The sequence below is a fragment of the Sorex araneus genome, chromosome 1 (assembly GCF_027595985.1).
Source record: "Sorex araneus isolate mSorAra2 chromosome 1, mSorAra2.pri, whole genome shotgun sequence".
NCBI lineage: Eukaryota > Metazoa > Chordata > Mammalia > Eulipotyphla > Soricidae > Sorex > Sorex araneus.
Genome location: NC_073302.1, coordinates 313,856,332 through 313,873,142, shown reverse-complemented (window position 1 = coordinate 313,873,142; position 16,811 = coordinate 313,856,332). Strand labels below are relative to the sequence as shown.

The 16,811-nt window shown below is 43.4% G+C and overlaps 1 protein-coding gene across 2 annotated transcripts in view; it reads right to left on the bottom strand.

Moving 5' to 3' along the window:
- The window catches only part of AADAT (aminoadipate aminotransferase), a 30,684-nt gene extending 14,137 nt beyond the window's left edge, over positions 1 to 16,547 (bottom strand). The window contains exons 1-7 of one of the 2 annotated variants that reach the window (XM_055123672.1): positions 16,045 to 16,547; positions 15,617 to 15,785; positions 13,884 to 14,016; positions 11,268 to 11,342; positions 5,938 to 6,147; positions 1,528 to 1,593; positions 649 to 731 (exon numbers count right to left, since the gene is read on the bottom strand). In XM_055123672.1, coding sequence (XP_054979647.1) covers positions 649 to 731; positions 1,528 to 1,593; positions 5,938 to 6,147; positions 11,268 to 11,342; positions 13,884 to 14,016; positions 15,617 to 15,785; positions 16,045 to 16,189 — 881 coding nt within the window. In that variant the 5' untranslated portion in view covers positions 16,190 to 16,547. The remainder of the gene's footprint in view (positions 1 to 648; positions 732 to 1,527; positions 1,594 to 5,937; positions 6,148 to 11,267; positions 11,343 to 13,883; positions 14,017 to 15,616; positions 15,786 to 16,044) is intronic. The other variant, XM_004610382.2, reaches the window with a different exon arrangement.
- Positions 16,548 to 16,811: the final 264 nt, after the last annotated feature.

The following is a 16,811-nucleotide window of genomic DNA, read 5'->3' as shown; positions in this document are numbered from 1 at the left end:
AAACTGACCAGGCACTCTATGACCTCAAGCTACCTTGGAGTACTGGAGGTAAGAAGGGAGAAGAGGCGTAGTAGTCATGCTAATAATTAAACCGTTGTCTGAAGCCAAGCAAAATATAATCAAACTAAATGACTATAATTCCAGACCACAGATCAACAACACCGAAATCCTGAGACTCAAACTTAATAACCAAACTTAAAATGGAGCCTGTGGGGCAGGCTGGAGGGGGAAATGTGGGTAGGAGAGGGCAATGGGGGACACGGGGACACTGGTGTCAGGCTCAGGGCTGGAACACTGTATGTCTATTTTTTTTTTCCTTTTTGGGGTCACACCCAGCGATGCACAGGGGTTACTCCTGGCTTATGCACTCAGGAATTACTCTTGGCAGTGCTTGGGGGACCATATGAGATGTTGGGAATCGAACCCGGGTCGGCCGCATGCAAGGCGAATGCCCTACCCGCTGTGCTATTGCTCTAGCCCCTGGAACATTGTACGTCTAAAACCCAACTATGAATAACTTTGTAAATCACGGTGCTTTAATCAACTAAAATTTAAAAGAATGACTATAACAGTTTGGAATAATAGATTTTGAGAATTTTTCCCCTCCCCCCACTCCACCATCTAGCCTTAAATTAGAACAGAACTTACCCAGAGGAGAGGACTTTTGAAAGTGAGTCAGCCCTGATGACTCGGCCATCAGTGTCCATTGAAAGAAATGTTGGCACCCAGGGCTTGAAATAAAACAAACAAAACCAAACCATTGGTTTGAGAAGTCTCTGTCAGCCACTGTGATTTGTGTAGGGAATGGAGAGAAGATGGATTTGGGTAACAGTGGCACAAGCACCTGTTGCCTTTCAACTTAAACCAGAAACCGACAGATGTGCTTTCATTTGTATCTGCCTCTTTTCTGTCAACACACAGACACACACACAGACACACACACACACAGACACACACACAGACACACACACAGACATACACACAGAAGTTTTCGCCTTTGCTCAAGATAGCATGATTAAGGAATCTTGGGGAATATGTAAATCTGAATTGATGGAAATCTCAGACAAGCCCTTCTTGCTTCAAGGATTGAAATCCAAGATTAGTAGATTCAGGAGGAAGGAGTCAAGAAATACTGGATTAGACAAAATCTCAGGAATAACTCCTAAGTTTGCTAAGTTGGGGAACTATATGGGATGACAGAGATCAAACCCAGGTCAGGGCATACAAGACAAGTGCCCTACACACTATATTATATTATATTATATTATATTATATTATATTATATTATATTATATTGTAGCTATATTATATATTTTAGCTCTCTCTATGTTATATATGTAATATAATATAATATATATTATATATAATATATTATTATGTCATATTATAGCTCTCACCCCTCATTTGTTTAATTTTGAATGCAAAGATGAACCAGCTTTGACTAGCAGAGAGGCTAAAATCAGTTGCGGTGCAGTCATTTAACAATAATTTATCTTCCACAGTGAAGTAGTTTGCATAGTCACTTACCTTATTGAACTGGAGAAAATAGTAAGGGTCATCTTCGATGATGAGAAAGTCATATTTTTGTGCAAGCTGAAAAAAGGTAAAAATAGATTATACACATCTTAAGAGCTGTCCAGAATATTGGGATTCCTCATTATTTGTACTCATTCATATGACCACTTGGTTCTTGAAGAAGCTAGTGAGTACATGTTATTTTCGACATTGAGGATAAAGAGACAATGGGCACTAAAATCTCTGGCTCTTGTGGGGACAGCAGGAAAAAAATTGGACATAAGCCAGTCCATCATGAACAGAAGAAATATGAAATGGGGTGAGGTGTCTAGGCCAAACAGAACACGAGACAGTGACAGGGCGGGGTAGCTCTTTGGGTTGGACACACTGGAGGCTGGACTCAGTGAGGACTCACTTTGACCAGGTAACGTGAGAATTCAGATTGACAGGAACAAGGCACTTGTACAAATACCAGGGAAAGGCCAAAGTGATAGCACAGCGGGTAGGGTGTTTGCCTTGCACGTGGCCGACCTGGGTTCGATTTCCGGCATCCCAGATGGTTCCATGAGCACCGCCAGGAGCAATTCCTCAGTGCAGAGCCAGGAGTAACCCCTGTGCAATGCCGGGTGTGACCCAAAAAGCAAACAATAACAACAACAACAACAACAAACCCATAAAAACAAATACCGGAGAAGAAGATTCTCTATTGAGGGATGATTAACAACAACAAAAAAATATGTCAGAGGGACAGAAAAATGGGCCACTGTGGCTGCAGCAGAACTGATAATAAGGCCTGAGAATAGCTCACAGGTCCTATAGCTCTACAAGGCAGATGTATTATATTTTTGGTGCCAGGGAAGCCAAGATCTGGAGATTTTAAATAAGAAAACTTCTTTTTCTCCCTTCCTTCCTTCCTTCCTTCCTTCCTTCCTTCCTTCCTTCCTTCCTTCCTTCCTTCCTTCCTTCCTTCCTTCCTTCCTTCCTTCCTTCCTCCCTCCCTCCCTCCCTCCCTCCCTCCCTCCCTCCCTCCCTCCCTCCCTCCCTCCCTCCCTCCCTCCCTCCCTCCCTCCCTCCCTCCCTCTTTCTTTCTTTCTTTCTTTCTTTCTTTCTTTCTTTCTTTCTTTCTTTCTTTCTTTCTTTCTTTCTTTCTTTCTTTCTTTCTTTCTTTCTTTCTTTCTTTCTTTCTTTCTTTCTTTCTCTCTTTGCCCTGTGGGTTCTGAACGTGTGTTCCACGTTTATGTGGGATGGTGGACACAGAAGCCTGAAGTTGAAGTTGAGAGGAAGGCAGTTTCCATCACAGAATGAAGTTTACAGCCCTGAGGAGGCTGATTAGGGAGCAGGTGTGAGTAAGTTTAGCTCAGAGTCCACGAGTGTGTGAACTAAGAATAAAACATATTTTGTAGTTGGAGCGATAGCACAGTGCGGAGGGCATTTGTCTCTCACACGGCTGACCCCGGCCAGATCCCCAGTATCCCATATGGTCCCCTGAGCACTGCCAAGAGTAATTCCTGAGTGCAGAGCCAGGAATAACTCTGTGCATCGCTGTGTGTGACCCAAAAACAAAACAAAACAAAACAAAACAAAAAACATATTTTGAAAAAAAAAATTGTATATGTAGTTAGTTAAAATGAATTGCTTAAACTCTTATGTTCCCACATCTGATTAAGTTCTGTTCTTTAACATGGTCTTGCTACTTATTGGTACTTGTTTAAAAATGGCTGTTTGTAGGAGTTGGCTAGGTAGCTCAATAGTGGAATATATACTTTGCATTTATAAGGCATTAGGCTCTCTTCCTGGCATTCTGTCCTTCCCTGCAGGATAACATAGCCTCAGGTAGTTTAGATTTATTGGGAACTTTCCTCTGTGTTTATTTGTCACTTCTTTCTTTGTGTTCTGTTGACTTGTAAATATTGTTTTTCTCTGCTCCTTGAGTCCTTTGCATAGTTTATTCAGAGCCATGTCCTTTTGTATGGGCACAGGAAGACTGTAGCAATGCTATGCTTTTGTAACCTGGGAGTCATTTGATTCTACATGATATTTTCCTCCTGGGCATCTGTTCTCTGGACCTAAGCCTCAGCTGCCCTTACTTCCTAGCAACCCCAAAGGTAGGGTCCCGAGGAGGGACGGGATGCACCCAGGGCAAGCGGTGAGTTATGTGCTACCCTGGCATTGAGATGGGCCTGGCCAAAGTGCCTAATGCTTAACTATGAGTTAAGAGCTTGGTCATGGACAAATGCTGTCATGATCCAAAAAGTAATAACTTGATTCGGACCCTGCTAGGGTTAGGAATGACTAATCTGGCCTGAGTGCTATAGTCTTGTTAGGACAGGACTGCCCTCTGCGCCCTAACAGTCTGAGTGTGTGGCAAGATATTGCCAGGACAGTTGTCCTGCAAGCCTCAATGTATCTCTTACTGTGTCCATACAAAAATAGCCAGTATTAACATGTTGATGCAGTTTTTGGACTGAGGAAAGGAGGAAAACACCTTAAGAGGTATTTTGTCTGCTGGCAGTCAGGAAGGACTTTGGAATGCCTCTAGGTGGAGTTTCCTTTAAACCTGGTAGGCCCTCAGGAAGGGCTTTCTTACGTTGATTTTGCTACCAGACTGTGTGTTGCCTTAGAGGGCAAGGTGGAGAGAGACAAGTAGGGGGAGAGACTAGAGAAGGAAGAGAATCCAGAGAGCAGGATGGAGGAGTGAGGAGCTAAGAAGAAAGAGTGCTGGGGGACAGAGAGAGAGGACAAATGGGGGGCTCAGAGAGACTGGAACAGGAGCATGGAGAGAATGGAATAAATGGCAACTGATCAATCAACTGGCTTGGTCCTCTTTTCCTCCTCCGTCTGCCCCATGGCCCAGGCCCTCCAGCTGGGTGATCGGCCCATGACCGACTCCCCTCAAACATGGGGGGGGGGAGGCCGGCGGCTGACGGGGAGAATCCCCGGGGCTCTTCCCCCCCCACCATGTCCCCTGCCAGAAGTTTTTTACACTTCCCCAGTAAAAAAGCCATTTACAGTGAAAAGCTAGGCATCTCTGTCAGGCCATGAAAGAGATTTTACAAAATAAGGGCACATTCCTCTCATATTTTCAAATATTTCTGTGTAGCTCAGTAGGTGTTTGCTGCTTAAAAAAAAAAATGTTTCTAGTTAAAAGCGCAGGCACAGAGTCAGGTACCTACCAGAGATTTTGCAAAAGATAAAGAAGCATGCCCTCCCCCCCCAACAACCGCTCCAGTTTCTGGGTCACACCCAGCCGTGTGACCCAGTACTCAATCACTCACTGACTCTGCACTCACGGACCATGTCTGATAAGGCTCCAGGGCTGAGGTCAGGGAGGGCACATGAGGTGCCCGGGAGTGAACCCTGGTCAGTTAGCCACGTGCCAGGCAAGTGTCCTACCTTGGTCCATGCTTCTTCTTCTTCTTCTTTTTTTTTTTTAAGAAGTTTTATTGCATCACCATGAGATACTGTTACAAACTTGCATGATTACGTTTCAGTCACACAATGCTGAAACACCCATCCCTCCACCAGTGCACATTTTCCACCACCATTGTTCCCAGGGTCCCTTCTGCCACCCCCCACCCCACTTCCTGCCTCTGTGGCAGGTACAATCCTTCTTAATCTCTTTTCCTAATTTTGGCCCCATGCTTCTTGTTTTTAAAGAATTTCTTTGCAATCTTGCATGACAAGGAGGAGAAAAGAGGAAAAACAAATTGAAATTGCAGACACAGTAATTAAAGTCAAATGGGTCAAATATTTTACAGCCTCATTAAGAGATCACCAGGACAAGAATGTGATTTATTTTCAGTTTTTTTTTTTTTTTGCCTCCAGATGTTGAAACCGGGACCTCATACATCCAAAGTATGTGCTCTACAACTGAATTATATTTCTGGCCAAGAGCCATAATTATTTATTCATTTAATGCTTTGGTTTTGGGAGCACACCTGGTGTTGCTCAGGGGTACTCTGCTCAGGGATCACTCCTGATAGCTCAAGGGACAAACCTGGGTTGGTCATGTGCAAGGCCGTACCTATTGTGCTATTGCTCTGGCTCAAATCATATAAATATATGATAAATAGACAGATATAGATAGATATATGTATTTTACAAAAATAAATTACAGGAAAAAACTCATAATTAGCAAAGGATTAGTAATTACTTGTTACAACCCTTTGCATAGGGCCTAACATGAATTCCTTTCACTGAAAAATATTTTTCTTGAAAGCAAGAGGTTGGAGGCTGGAGTGATCGTACAGCGGGAAGGGGTCTGACCCGGGTTCAATCTCCAGCATTCCAAATGGTCCCCTGAGCACTTCCAGGAGTAATTCCTGAGCTTGGAGCTAGGAGTAACCCCTGACCATAAGAAAGGAAACTCTCAGAGAACTCTGAAAGAGACAAGAGGATAATGCCACATTGCATAATCTTTACCTTATAGATTTCCTTTTTGCGGTTAACTGTGAAAGAGTCTCCAGTAGGGTTGTTGCCATTTGGGACCGTGTACAGAAATTTGGGGGTGTTCTTGCTGGGATTCCTGGCATCTTCCGGCTTCCATTTGGAAAGTACTTCTTTGAGGGACTCTGGAATAATCCCCTGTTTGTCACTGGCAACATTAATAAAGTTGCAACCTAGTGGCTGTAGCTATTGAGCATATGGAAAAAAGCAAGTCCAAGATTCAATCATGAGTACAAAGTATAAGCACCATTGGTTCCTCAACCCTGGAAAATGTCAGCATTTAGACACTTCAACATGGAAAGCTGCACTCAGCTCTCTTTTCCATATCTCTGAGGATGTATGTTGTAATTCTACTGTTGTCCTGCATGCTATGTGGCTCCTATATGTCAGGATTGGTGCTATATGTTGCTCTGGCCCCTACATTTTGAGGGATTGATTTCTTGGTAGAAACTTACCAAGGAATATTTAAGCATTTCAATAATTTACCAAATACTAAGGCTGACCTAGAAAGTAGCTGCCTTGTTTATAGATATACTTTTATACACATATATATACACACACATATATATGTATGTATATATATATACATATTAGGAAATATATGTATATATATATATTTAGAGTGGAATCTTATTCTAGATGAATGAAAAGGCAAGAAATTATTCAAGGAAAAACAAGAGTGGGGTGAGGTTCTCAGAAAAAAATTTTCACACTTTTTTTTAAACAGTTGAACATAAAATTATGCAGGCAGGAAGGAATAATCCAGACCCTAGCTCTAAAACATTTGAAAGATTTAGATTTTAAAAGTATAGTCACTATAAGCAAAACAAGTCACCATCAGACCAGAAAATAGACACACATTGCTTATTAGCATACTTCTTCATAGCCTGGCATATGGTTCTGCTTGGGTAATAGACACCATTTGTGTGTGTGTGTATGTGTGTGTGTGTGTGTGTGTGTGTGTGTGTGCATACCTTTATAGACACAATTTTATATTTATAGGCAGGACATCTGTAAGTCTTAAGTATCTATGAAAATTATTAAAATAAGAATCTCATTCTTTTTTGGTTTTGGGGCAACATCTGATGATGCTCAGAGGTTACTTCTGGCTCTGCACTCAGGAATTACTCCTGGTGGGACCATGTGTGATGCTGGAGATCAAACCCAGCTTGATCATGCACAAGGCAAATGCCCTATTCACCTATTCTGGCCCCTAGAATCTAATTCTTTTTTTTTTTTTTGCTATCAATTTTATTTTATTTTATTTTATTTTTTTTATTGAATCACTGTGAGAACAGTTACAGGGCTTCGAATCTAATTCTTAAAAAAAAAAGTTACTTTAGTTTTAAAAATTGTTGTAAAATATGCATATCAAAAACTAGGTTTTTAGGGGCCGGAGCGATAGCACAGCGGGTAGGGCGTTTGCCTTGCACGCAGCCGACCTGGGTTTGATCCCCGGCATCCCATATGGTCTCCCAAGCACCGCCAGGAGTAATTCCTGAGTGTAAAGCCAGGAGTAACCCCTGAGCATCTCTGGGTTGTGACCCCAAAAGCAAAACACAAACAAACAAACAAAAAACTAGGTTTTTAAAAATGTATGATTCAGTGATGTCAATTATACTCACAATGTGTACATATATAATCACATAAAATGCATCAAGTCATTAAATTTCCAAAATATTTAATGATCTCAAACAATCTCTGTATCTGTTAAGGGATACTTCCCATTCTGTTCTGCTGTAACCTCAAATCTGTCTCTATGAATTTGTCTCTAAGAATCCTATTCTAATAGAGATGGGATCCTACAGCTTTTGTCCTTTTGTATCTGATTTCTTTCATTTGGCCTCATGGTGTTTTTGGCAGGGCAGGCACACCCAGCAGTGCACAAGGCTTACTCCTGGCTCTGTGCTCAGAGATAATGCTTGGTAAAACTGGGGGCATAAGGAGTGTGTGTGTGTGACCATATATGGTACTCAAAATAGAACCCAGATAGGCTGCATTCCAAGCAAGCATCTACCCACTGTAGTGTCTTTCTAATCTGTGGCCTAATGTTTATACAGTTTATCCATTCTGTAGCATTTATCTGAACTTTGATACTTTATATGGCCGAATAATATTCTATTGTATGCCCAGACCACATTTTGTTTATCTGTTCATTTGCTAATGTACACTTGATTTGCTGCCACTTTTTGGCTCTTGAGTAATGCTGCAATAAACACTTGTCCTACAATTTAAGGCTAGGTTTTCAATTCTTTTTAAATATATAGTAAGACTGGAATTGATGAGTCATATGCAAATTCTGTGTTTAATATTTGGAGGAACTGACAAAATATTCTTCATTATCTTACATTTTGTTATTGTTGTTTTGTGGCCACATCCGGTAGTGCTCAGGGCTTAGTCCTGGTTCTGTGCTCAGGGATCACTCCTGGCAGTCCTGAAGGACCATATGGGGTGCCGGGGATTGAAGCTGGGTAGCCACGTGAGCTCAGAGCTCTGTGAGATCAGAGCTCTCTGAGCTCAGAGCCAAAAGGAAGCCCTGAGCACCACTGGAGCTGGGTCAAATACTCAACCCCCGCCACCAGATAATACTCATCTTATTATGTAAATAGCTATATTCCCGTATGATTTTGATTTCTCTCTGGCAATGATTAGGAGTTATCCCTGGCTTTTCACTCAAAAATTACTCCTGTAAGGTAATCAGGGGACTCTATGGAATGCTGGGATTGAACCCAGGTTGGCTGCATGCAAGGCAAATGCTCTACCCACTGTACTATTGCTTTCTCGTCTTGCATCTTGAACATCTTTTTATGGCTTTTCAGCCACTTGTATATCTTCTTTGGATAAATGTACATTCAAATCCTTTTTTTAAAAAACTAAAAATATTTGATGACAGGAAAAGTTTTCTAAGCAGTGCTCATGGGGTTGTGGGGTCATTCTCTGTGATTCTTGGTTAACTATGTGAGTCCTAAGGACATAACCTGTCATTTCACCATCTTTATAATGTACTTTGATGCTCACAGTTTCAAGGTTTTGATGAAATCTAGTTTATCTTTTTCTTATTGTCATGGCTGTGTTTTGATGTCATATCTAAAAATTAGGTGTCAGCTTCAAGATCATGAGGATATGCCTTTCTGTTTTATTCTAAAAGTTTATAGTTTTAGGTTTTGTGTTTGATTTATTTTGACAAAGTTTTATATGGTGCAAATGGTTCAATTCTCTCTTTTTTTTGCATGTTGAAATCTAGTTGTCCTAAAACCACCTACTGTGAAGTAGTTTAGATATCCTTTTTGCAACCAGTTAGCCACAGAAAAATGTTACTTTCTGGACCCCCAGTTCTCTTCCATTGGTCCATGTCCTTTCTTAGATCTAACTACCACACCATTTTGATTACCATAACTTTGTGGTTCATTTTGAAGCTGGAAAGTGAGTCCTCTGTTGTTCTTTTACCAGGTTGTTATGGCTATTGGGATTTCTGCCAATTTCATGATTTTAAAGACTGGATTTTCTATTTCTGAAAAGCTACAGGATTTTTATAGGGATTCCTTTGGTGGTACTGATATCTTAATACTATTAACTCTTCCAAATAATGAATATGTGAAATGGCTGATGTTTCCACACTTATTTGGGCCTTTTTAAATTTCTTTCAATAATGTTTTATAGCATTTTATTTTGTTTTGTCTTTGGGTTTTGGGATACCCCTGGTGGTGCTCATGGCTTACTCCTAGGTCTACTCTCAGGGATCACTCCTGTTGGGGCTCAGGGGACCATATGAAGTGATAGAGATCAAACCTGGGTTGCCATGTGCGAGGCAAGTGCCCTGCCCGCTGTACTATCCCTATAGCCTGTTGGTATGTGTATTTTGGACCACACAAGTGATGTTCAGTTTACTCCTGACTTTGTGCCCAGAAATCACTCCTGACAAAGCTTGGGGGGACCGTATGGAGTGCTGGGATTGAAACTGGGTTGACTGTGTGCAAGGCAAGCACCATACCCGCTGTACTATCTCTCTAGCCTTTCTGCACCCTGCTTTATCATTTTTAATTTGCAAGGTTTTCACTGCTTTTGTAAGATTTCTTTTCAGATGTTTTATCCTTTGGATGAATTAGAAATTGAATTGTTTCTTAATTTCTTTTTAATAGCATTTACAGGAAAAATCAATCTCTAAAAAATTACCCTGATAGCAGGCCTTGGGGATCAGGATGGAATAATTTGAAATATGGTGGTGAGAAGGTATAATAGTCGTGGGATTGGTGATGGGATATTGAAAGTAATTAATTATTGTGAACAACTTTATAAAAATAAAATAAAATTTAAAATATTACTCCAATATTGTCCCTATTTAAAAATATTGAAAGAAGACAGAATACTCCTTTTTTCCACCCTAAAACTAGCTAATGCTTAAAAAATAATCCACAAAGGCAAATTCAATAGTGTATAAGGTCATTTCATTCAATTTCCCTATTCTAAGCTACACTTACTTTTACAATATTTGTTAGGTAAAAATCAATGATAATGTTGAACACTTGAAGTGATAGGCAATGCTTTACTTTTTTAAGGACACAGGTAGAGCTGATGTGTAGAAAATTCTTATGTTGAATTGAAACTTTTCCATGTGATTTCCCTACTCTGGTACTGGTTTTATCAACATCCGGATGTGTTCAAATAAAATCCTTGCTAACTCTGAGATGTTTGAGGCAATGATTAAGTTCCTATTGTGTCTTCATTTCTTTGGGAGAAATATCCAGAGTTCTCATAACCATTCTCAACATGCTGTGGTTTCCAGTTCTCTATTCATCTAATCACTCTTCTCTAGCCTTGTCCCAGTTTGGACCTTGTATTTACCCTCAGACAAACTCCCAGTAATGTGTTCTGAGCAGTGCACAGCAGAGCCAGATGATGAACTTCTTTATTCCGGATATTATGGCCCCATTAATTTAATGCTGGAATGGAAAGTCCTAATTATAACATATTAGTTTACAGCTAAGTTAAATTGACATTTAACGCAATTATATGTAGACAGATGATAATAAAAGATGGTAATGAAAAAAGTTTTTGTAAATTAAGTCATATTTCAAGTGGATATTAAGAAAACTGGACATGATTGAAAGTCTGACTTTAGCATTTATCATTCTATAAAGAGGAATACATAAAGCAGAAGATGCATTTACTGTTTCACATCTATAATTTAAGCTTCTCCTAGTCGCAGATGAAAGGTACTATTTAATTTTCAGGGGACAGACTCTAAAGGTGCAATGATTGCTTCTTCTCTGCTATGAGAGGTGCTTTTGGTGAAAATGTGTACTCACAGCTTGAAGTGTTCCTGAATAAATTGGTTCATTGTAGAGGATGTTATCTCCAGGGTTAACCATCATTTCAAACATCTAATGAAAGAAGCATAGATTAGTTAGCCAGTACAAGCATGCTTTGTTGGACTGTGCTTCCCTCTGTTCATCGCACTTTGAAAGCACTGTGATTTTTTTTGAAATTGAAGGCTACACCTCTCTCAAAAAATTCATTAGTGGCAGCTCCCAGCAGCATTTGTTCACTTTGTGTTTCTGTGTCACATTGTATTCTTACAGTCTTTCAAATGTTTTCATGATGCTCTTGTCTTCTGAAGTGATCTGCTATGATCAGTAACCTTTGATGTTACTACTGTCATTATTTTGGGGTACCTGGACTATTTGCCCAGAGGAAATGGGGAAATTAGTGTTCAGTGTGATCTGACTGTTCCACATGCTGTCATCTCCACATTGCCTTCCTATTCACGGACCTATTTTCTGAGACAACAATACAAAACTTAGACCAATAAGTAGCCCCACAGTGGTCTCTGAAGGTTAAAAATGAAAAAAAAGAGGTATGTCTCATTTGACATCATCAAAAGCTAGGAATGATTAAACAGTGACAAAAGCATTTAAAAAATAGGGATCACATCCAGGATCTCTGGAGCTACTCATGACTTAGTGCTCAGAGGTCAATGCTCTGACCATAGGGTGCTGGAGATCCCTCAGTGTGTGTTAAAATCCTGTGTACCAGCCCTTTCAATTCTCTCTCCAGAGTAAGGAAGGCAGTTTGGAAGCTAAAATAAGCCAAAAGCTGGGCCACACAATATCCCAAGATATAACTGCAGAGAAAGAGTCCTTGAGGGAAATTAAAGTGCTTCTCCATAGAATGCATGACTGATAAGAATGTGAGACTATGGAGCAGGAGTGAGATAGCACAGCAGGTCAAGGTGCATGCCTTGCATGAGGCTGACCCTGGTTTAATCCCCAGCATCCCATATGGTCCCCCAAACACCTCCAGGAATGATCCCTGAGTGCAGAACCAGGATTAATCCCTGAACATCCCAACACAACCCCCCCCACACACACACCCCTGAAGAAAAAGGAAGTGAGATAGCTGTGGGCCAATATAGGAAAGTGTGAGTGGTCTGGTGAGAAGTCCAAATCAGTCAGAGCACTCCTTACACCAGAGCCTTATCCAGAGGAAGACCCAAACTCTCTTCAATTCTCTAAAGGTGGAGAGGTGAGAAAACTACAGAAGGAAAGTCTGAAGCCAGCAGGGATTGGTCCATGAGGTCCAAGTAGAGAAACCAAGATCATAGCATGAAAATACAAGGTAAAGCAGTGAGTGATGGAGAAGCTGCAGCGAGTTCTCTGGAAGCCTTAGCTGAGATCTCTGATGAAAGTGGCTACACTAAGCAACAGATTTTCACCAAAGACCAAACTAGACTTTGACTGGAAATATTGCACTCAGAATTTTCCTAGCTAGAGAGAAGTCTTATGAGGGCCTAACATAACTTGTGACTTTAAGCTGAAATGAATTGTATTTTCCATTATGAAAATACGAGGGCCCTTAGGTGTCCTCTGCCTGTGCCCTGTAAATATAATAGTGAAGCTGGGTGTCAGCATATCACTTTATAATATAAGTCGCTGATTATTTTAAGCCCACTATTGAGAACTGCTGCTCAGGAGAAGTTTTTTTCAAAATGTTTCTACTCATGGACAATGCATCTGTGAACAGTGATGGAAGGGAAAAAGAAAGTAAACTATTATATTATTTCTTTTATTGAGGGGAGCACACCTGGCTGTGCTCAGAGATTACTCCTGGCTCTGCATTCAGGGATCATTCCTGGTGGGCTTAGGAGATCATATAGGGTACTGGGGATCAGGCCCAGTTTGGCTGCATGTGGGGCAAGCAGTACTATCTCTTCAGCCCCAGCAACAATATTTCCTGATCGCTGCCCAATAATAGCATCCATTCTGCTGCCCCTGTCAGAAATCATTTCAACATTAAAGTCATTATTTGAGAGAGAAAAAAAAACACTTTGTGAGGCAATAGCTGATATCTGCTGGATCTGGGCAGAGTCAATTGAGAGCCTTCAGCAAAGGATTCACCATGAGCAATGCCATGAAGAATACATGTTACCATAAGAGGTCAAAATACCAGCAGGAGTTCGGAAGGGGCTGATTTCAGTCATCCTGAGCACTGGGAGATCAAGTCTGAAATTACAGATGAGGTGGAAATAGCAAGAAAACTAAAGGGGAAACTTGAAGAGGTGACTGCAATCTTACCTTACCTTCATGGATCTGTCTGGCTCTTAGAGAGGCAGATATTGATCAAGTACAGCAGAGATAGAGATATAAACAGTGATCACATGATTTATTTCAGAAAAATCAAACCAGCAAATGGCCTCATAGCCTCCTTTCGTAGTTTGGGAAAGACAGAGGTGAGATGACCAATAACTCATAAAATAGTAACTCATAAACCTCTTGTGGTTAAGTAAGATATCATGTCACTGTATTCACAAATTCCATTTTCCCCCTCCCTACAAGTGTGAGGCAAGTGCTCTGTCACTGAGCCACATTTCTGGCTTGAAACATCTTTGATTGTTAGTGTGGGGACCCCTTTTCTTTCAGTCTTACCTTGCAAAGGCCATCCTGGCTGCCATTTGTGATACAAATGTCCATTTGTCCTTCATTGGCTGGAAAATTGACGGTGGGAGGATTATGCAATTTTATTTGTAACTCTTTGATCCAGGATAATAGCTCTGGGATGCTAAAGCATAAAATACATTTCAATTTATGAAAGTTAAAATCACAGTAGTAGACAGGAACTAGATGGTAGCTTTTTACCAAGCACTTTATCATCAAATGCTTTTTACCAATGTAAATATAAATATCCTTACTGAAAAGACAAGGCAACAGATCTCAGGGTTAAGAAAATTTACATAAACTCAATTAGCTAGTGATTTTTGGGGGGGCAGGGGGAGGTTTGGGCCATACCTGGTAATGCTCAGGGGTTACTTCTGGCTCCACACTCAGGAATTACTCCTGGCTGTGTTTGGGGGACCATATGTGAAGCCAGGGATTGAACTTGGGTTGACCATGGCAACAGCTCTACCTGCTGTACTATCACTCCAGCAATAGGCTAGTGATTAAACAATCTGAGATTTAATATGCATCTTTTGTATTCCAATCCCTATAGACTTTCTTTAACACTGCATATTTGATTCTCTGTTCTCTTTGGAAATGTTCCATAGACTACTAATTTTTTAAAAAAGTTCTTTGTGTCATGAAAATAAAAGCATATGTACATATTTCATATAAACTGTATCTACTGCAAGGATTATGTCACTATATACACTTTTCAATTGCAGTGCAACAAAGGCTTTACAAAAGCAGAGTATATAGACAGAAGTGTCTATTGAAATTCTTCTTCATCAAAAGAAAACCACCAAGGGAAAAATCATTAGGCATCTGTTCCAGTTTGACTTTAAGAACTATATCTGGGGGGCTGGGCACCGGCTGACCCAATGTCCTCCAGGAATGGCCTGTCAAGTTGGCCCTGAGTGATACCTGAGTGTAGAGCCAGGAGTAAGCCCTGAGCACCACCGGGTGTGGTGTGACTTTTAAACCAAAAACCAAAAAAAAAAAAAAAAAAAAAAAAAGGAAAAAGAAATATCTTTGGGGGGCTGGAGAGGTAGATTAGCGAGTAAGGCCTTGCACATGGCCAACCTAGGTTGGATCCTCAGCACCCCAGATGGTCCCCAGAGCCCCAGAGGGAATGATCCTTGAACTCAGAGCCAGGAGCCCTGAGCACTGTTGGGTGTAGCCCCAAAACTAGTAAAAATATAAAATGGTACCAGGACTTAACATTGCTGCTTTCATCATCATCTTCTCCCTAACTTGTTTCTTCTCTTTCTCCTAGGGCTCTATCTGTCTCTGTGTCTTCCCCTAGGCCCCCTTTAAAAGTCTTCTTTGGTCACTTTAAGTTGAGACATTGTCATTAAAGCACAAAGGAGAGTTCAACATTCAACATTCTTACCGCTCTTACTCTGAAAACTTCCCCAGAGCTCCTTAATTCTTTTCTTTTGGCTTGTTCGGAGCCGCACCTGGTTGTGCTCTTGGCTTCCTTCCTCCTGGCTCTGTGCCCAGGGATCTTGCCTGGCACTGCGGGACCCGGGGGACCCCCCGCCCCCAAGGGATGCCAGGAACCCAACTTGGTCTGCCGCGTGCAAGGCGAGCGTTCACCCGGCTATACTACCGCTCCGGTCCAGGAATAAAGACACAGTGACTTTATCAGTGGGTCTCAGAACACCCCCGCCACCCCCCACCCCCCAGCCCCTCAAAGGAGACAATGCAACGCGGCCACCCACCCGGCGCTCTGGGAATACTGGAGGGCTCGGTGCATTTTCCCCTCTTGAAAGTGGATGGGCTTGCCATTCTCCACGGTGATGACGGCCGACTTAAAAGGGAAAGTGTTGGGGTTCGGCGACCCGGTAGCCAAGGAGATGAGAGACGGGGGCGATCTGTTCATCAACTCGGCTGCAACGGACAAGAAACGCTGCGATCGATCGAGAAGCCAGACAGGTTTTCCCGGGCAGGCTCACCTTGGACCCTCCTGGGGCCAGGCCTGAAAGCCACGTGCCGGGCAACTTCCCGGGCGCCGCCGCCCTGCCCGGCGGGGACTTCTGGCTCCTGCTGTCCAGCTAGAAAGGGATCGCGAGCCGAAGTCGCGGCCCGGCCAGCGGGGCCAGCCCAGCCCGCTCCTGCCCGGACCTGCCCCGAGCTCCGTGTGTCTTACCGGCCTCGCGGGCGCCGGGCACGGGGGACGCCGGGGGGACCCCGGCGCGGGAGAGGACACGCAGGAGGTCGGACTCACTGAGGATGCGGATGGCCGAAGGCCTCCGGGCCGCGCTGGTGGCCGTGAGGAAGCGCGCGTAGTTCATGTCGGACGGCCCTGTTGCACCGTCCAGCCGCTGCGTCCAGGCCGCCGCGTTAAGTACTCTGCGGGCCGCGGGCTCGGGACTCCGGGAGGGCGCGGGAGCGGGCGCGGGCGCGGGCGCGGACCCCGGGCTGCCCGCGCCGAGCCCCCAGCCGAGCGCTGGCCCTGCCCGCGCCGCGCCCTCTCCCGCCCCGCGCCGCTGGCCTATCGCCGCCCGCCGCGCACGCCCGGCCGCCGGGGTCAGCGACTCTGCACTCACGGCGCTGGACGCGGGCCGACCGCCAGAAGCGGGCTGGCCGCGACTCGGCGGCAACCGCGCTCGGAGCGGCTGGGAGTCGCCGCGGCCCTGCGTCCCAGTGGGTCCCGGTGGGTCCCGGTGGGTCCCGGCGGGCCCACGCGAGGGGCTGGAAGCTAGGAACGTGCTTGGATTCGCCTGGCGGCTGCTTTGCTGCACTGCAGCGCCTGGGTGCACGCTCGGCCTTGCTACTGCCTTGCAACTCCCACCCTGTCTCTGCTCCGTTGCAGCGGCCCAGATGCACATACTCTGCCTCTCTTCTGCCTTGCAACCCCGCGGGCCAGATGTACATACTCTGCCTTTCGCTGCCTTGCAGCCCTGCGGCCCAGAT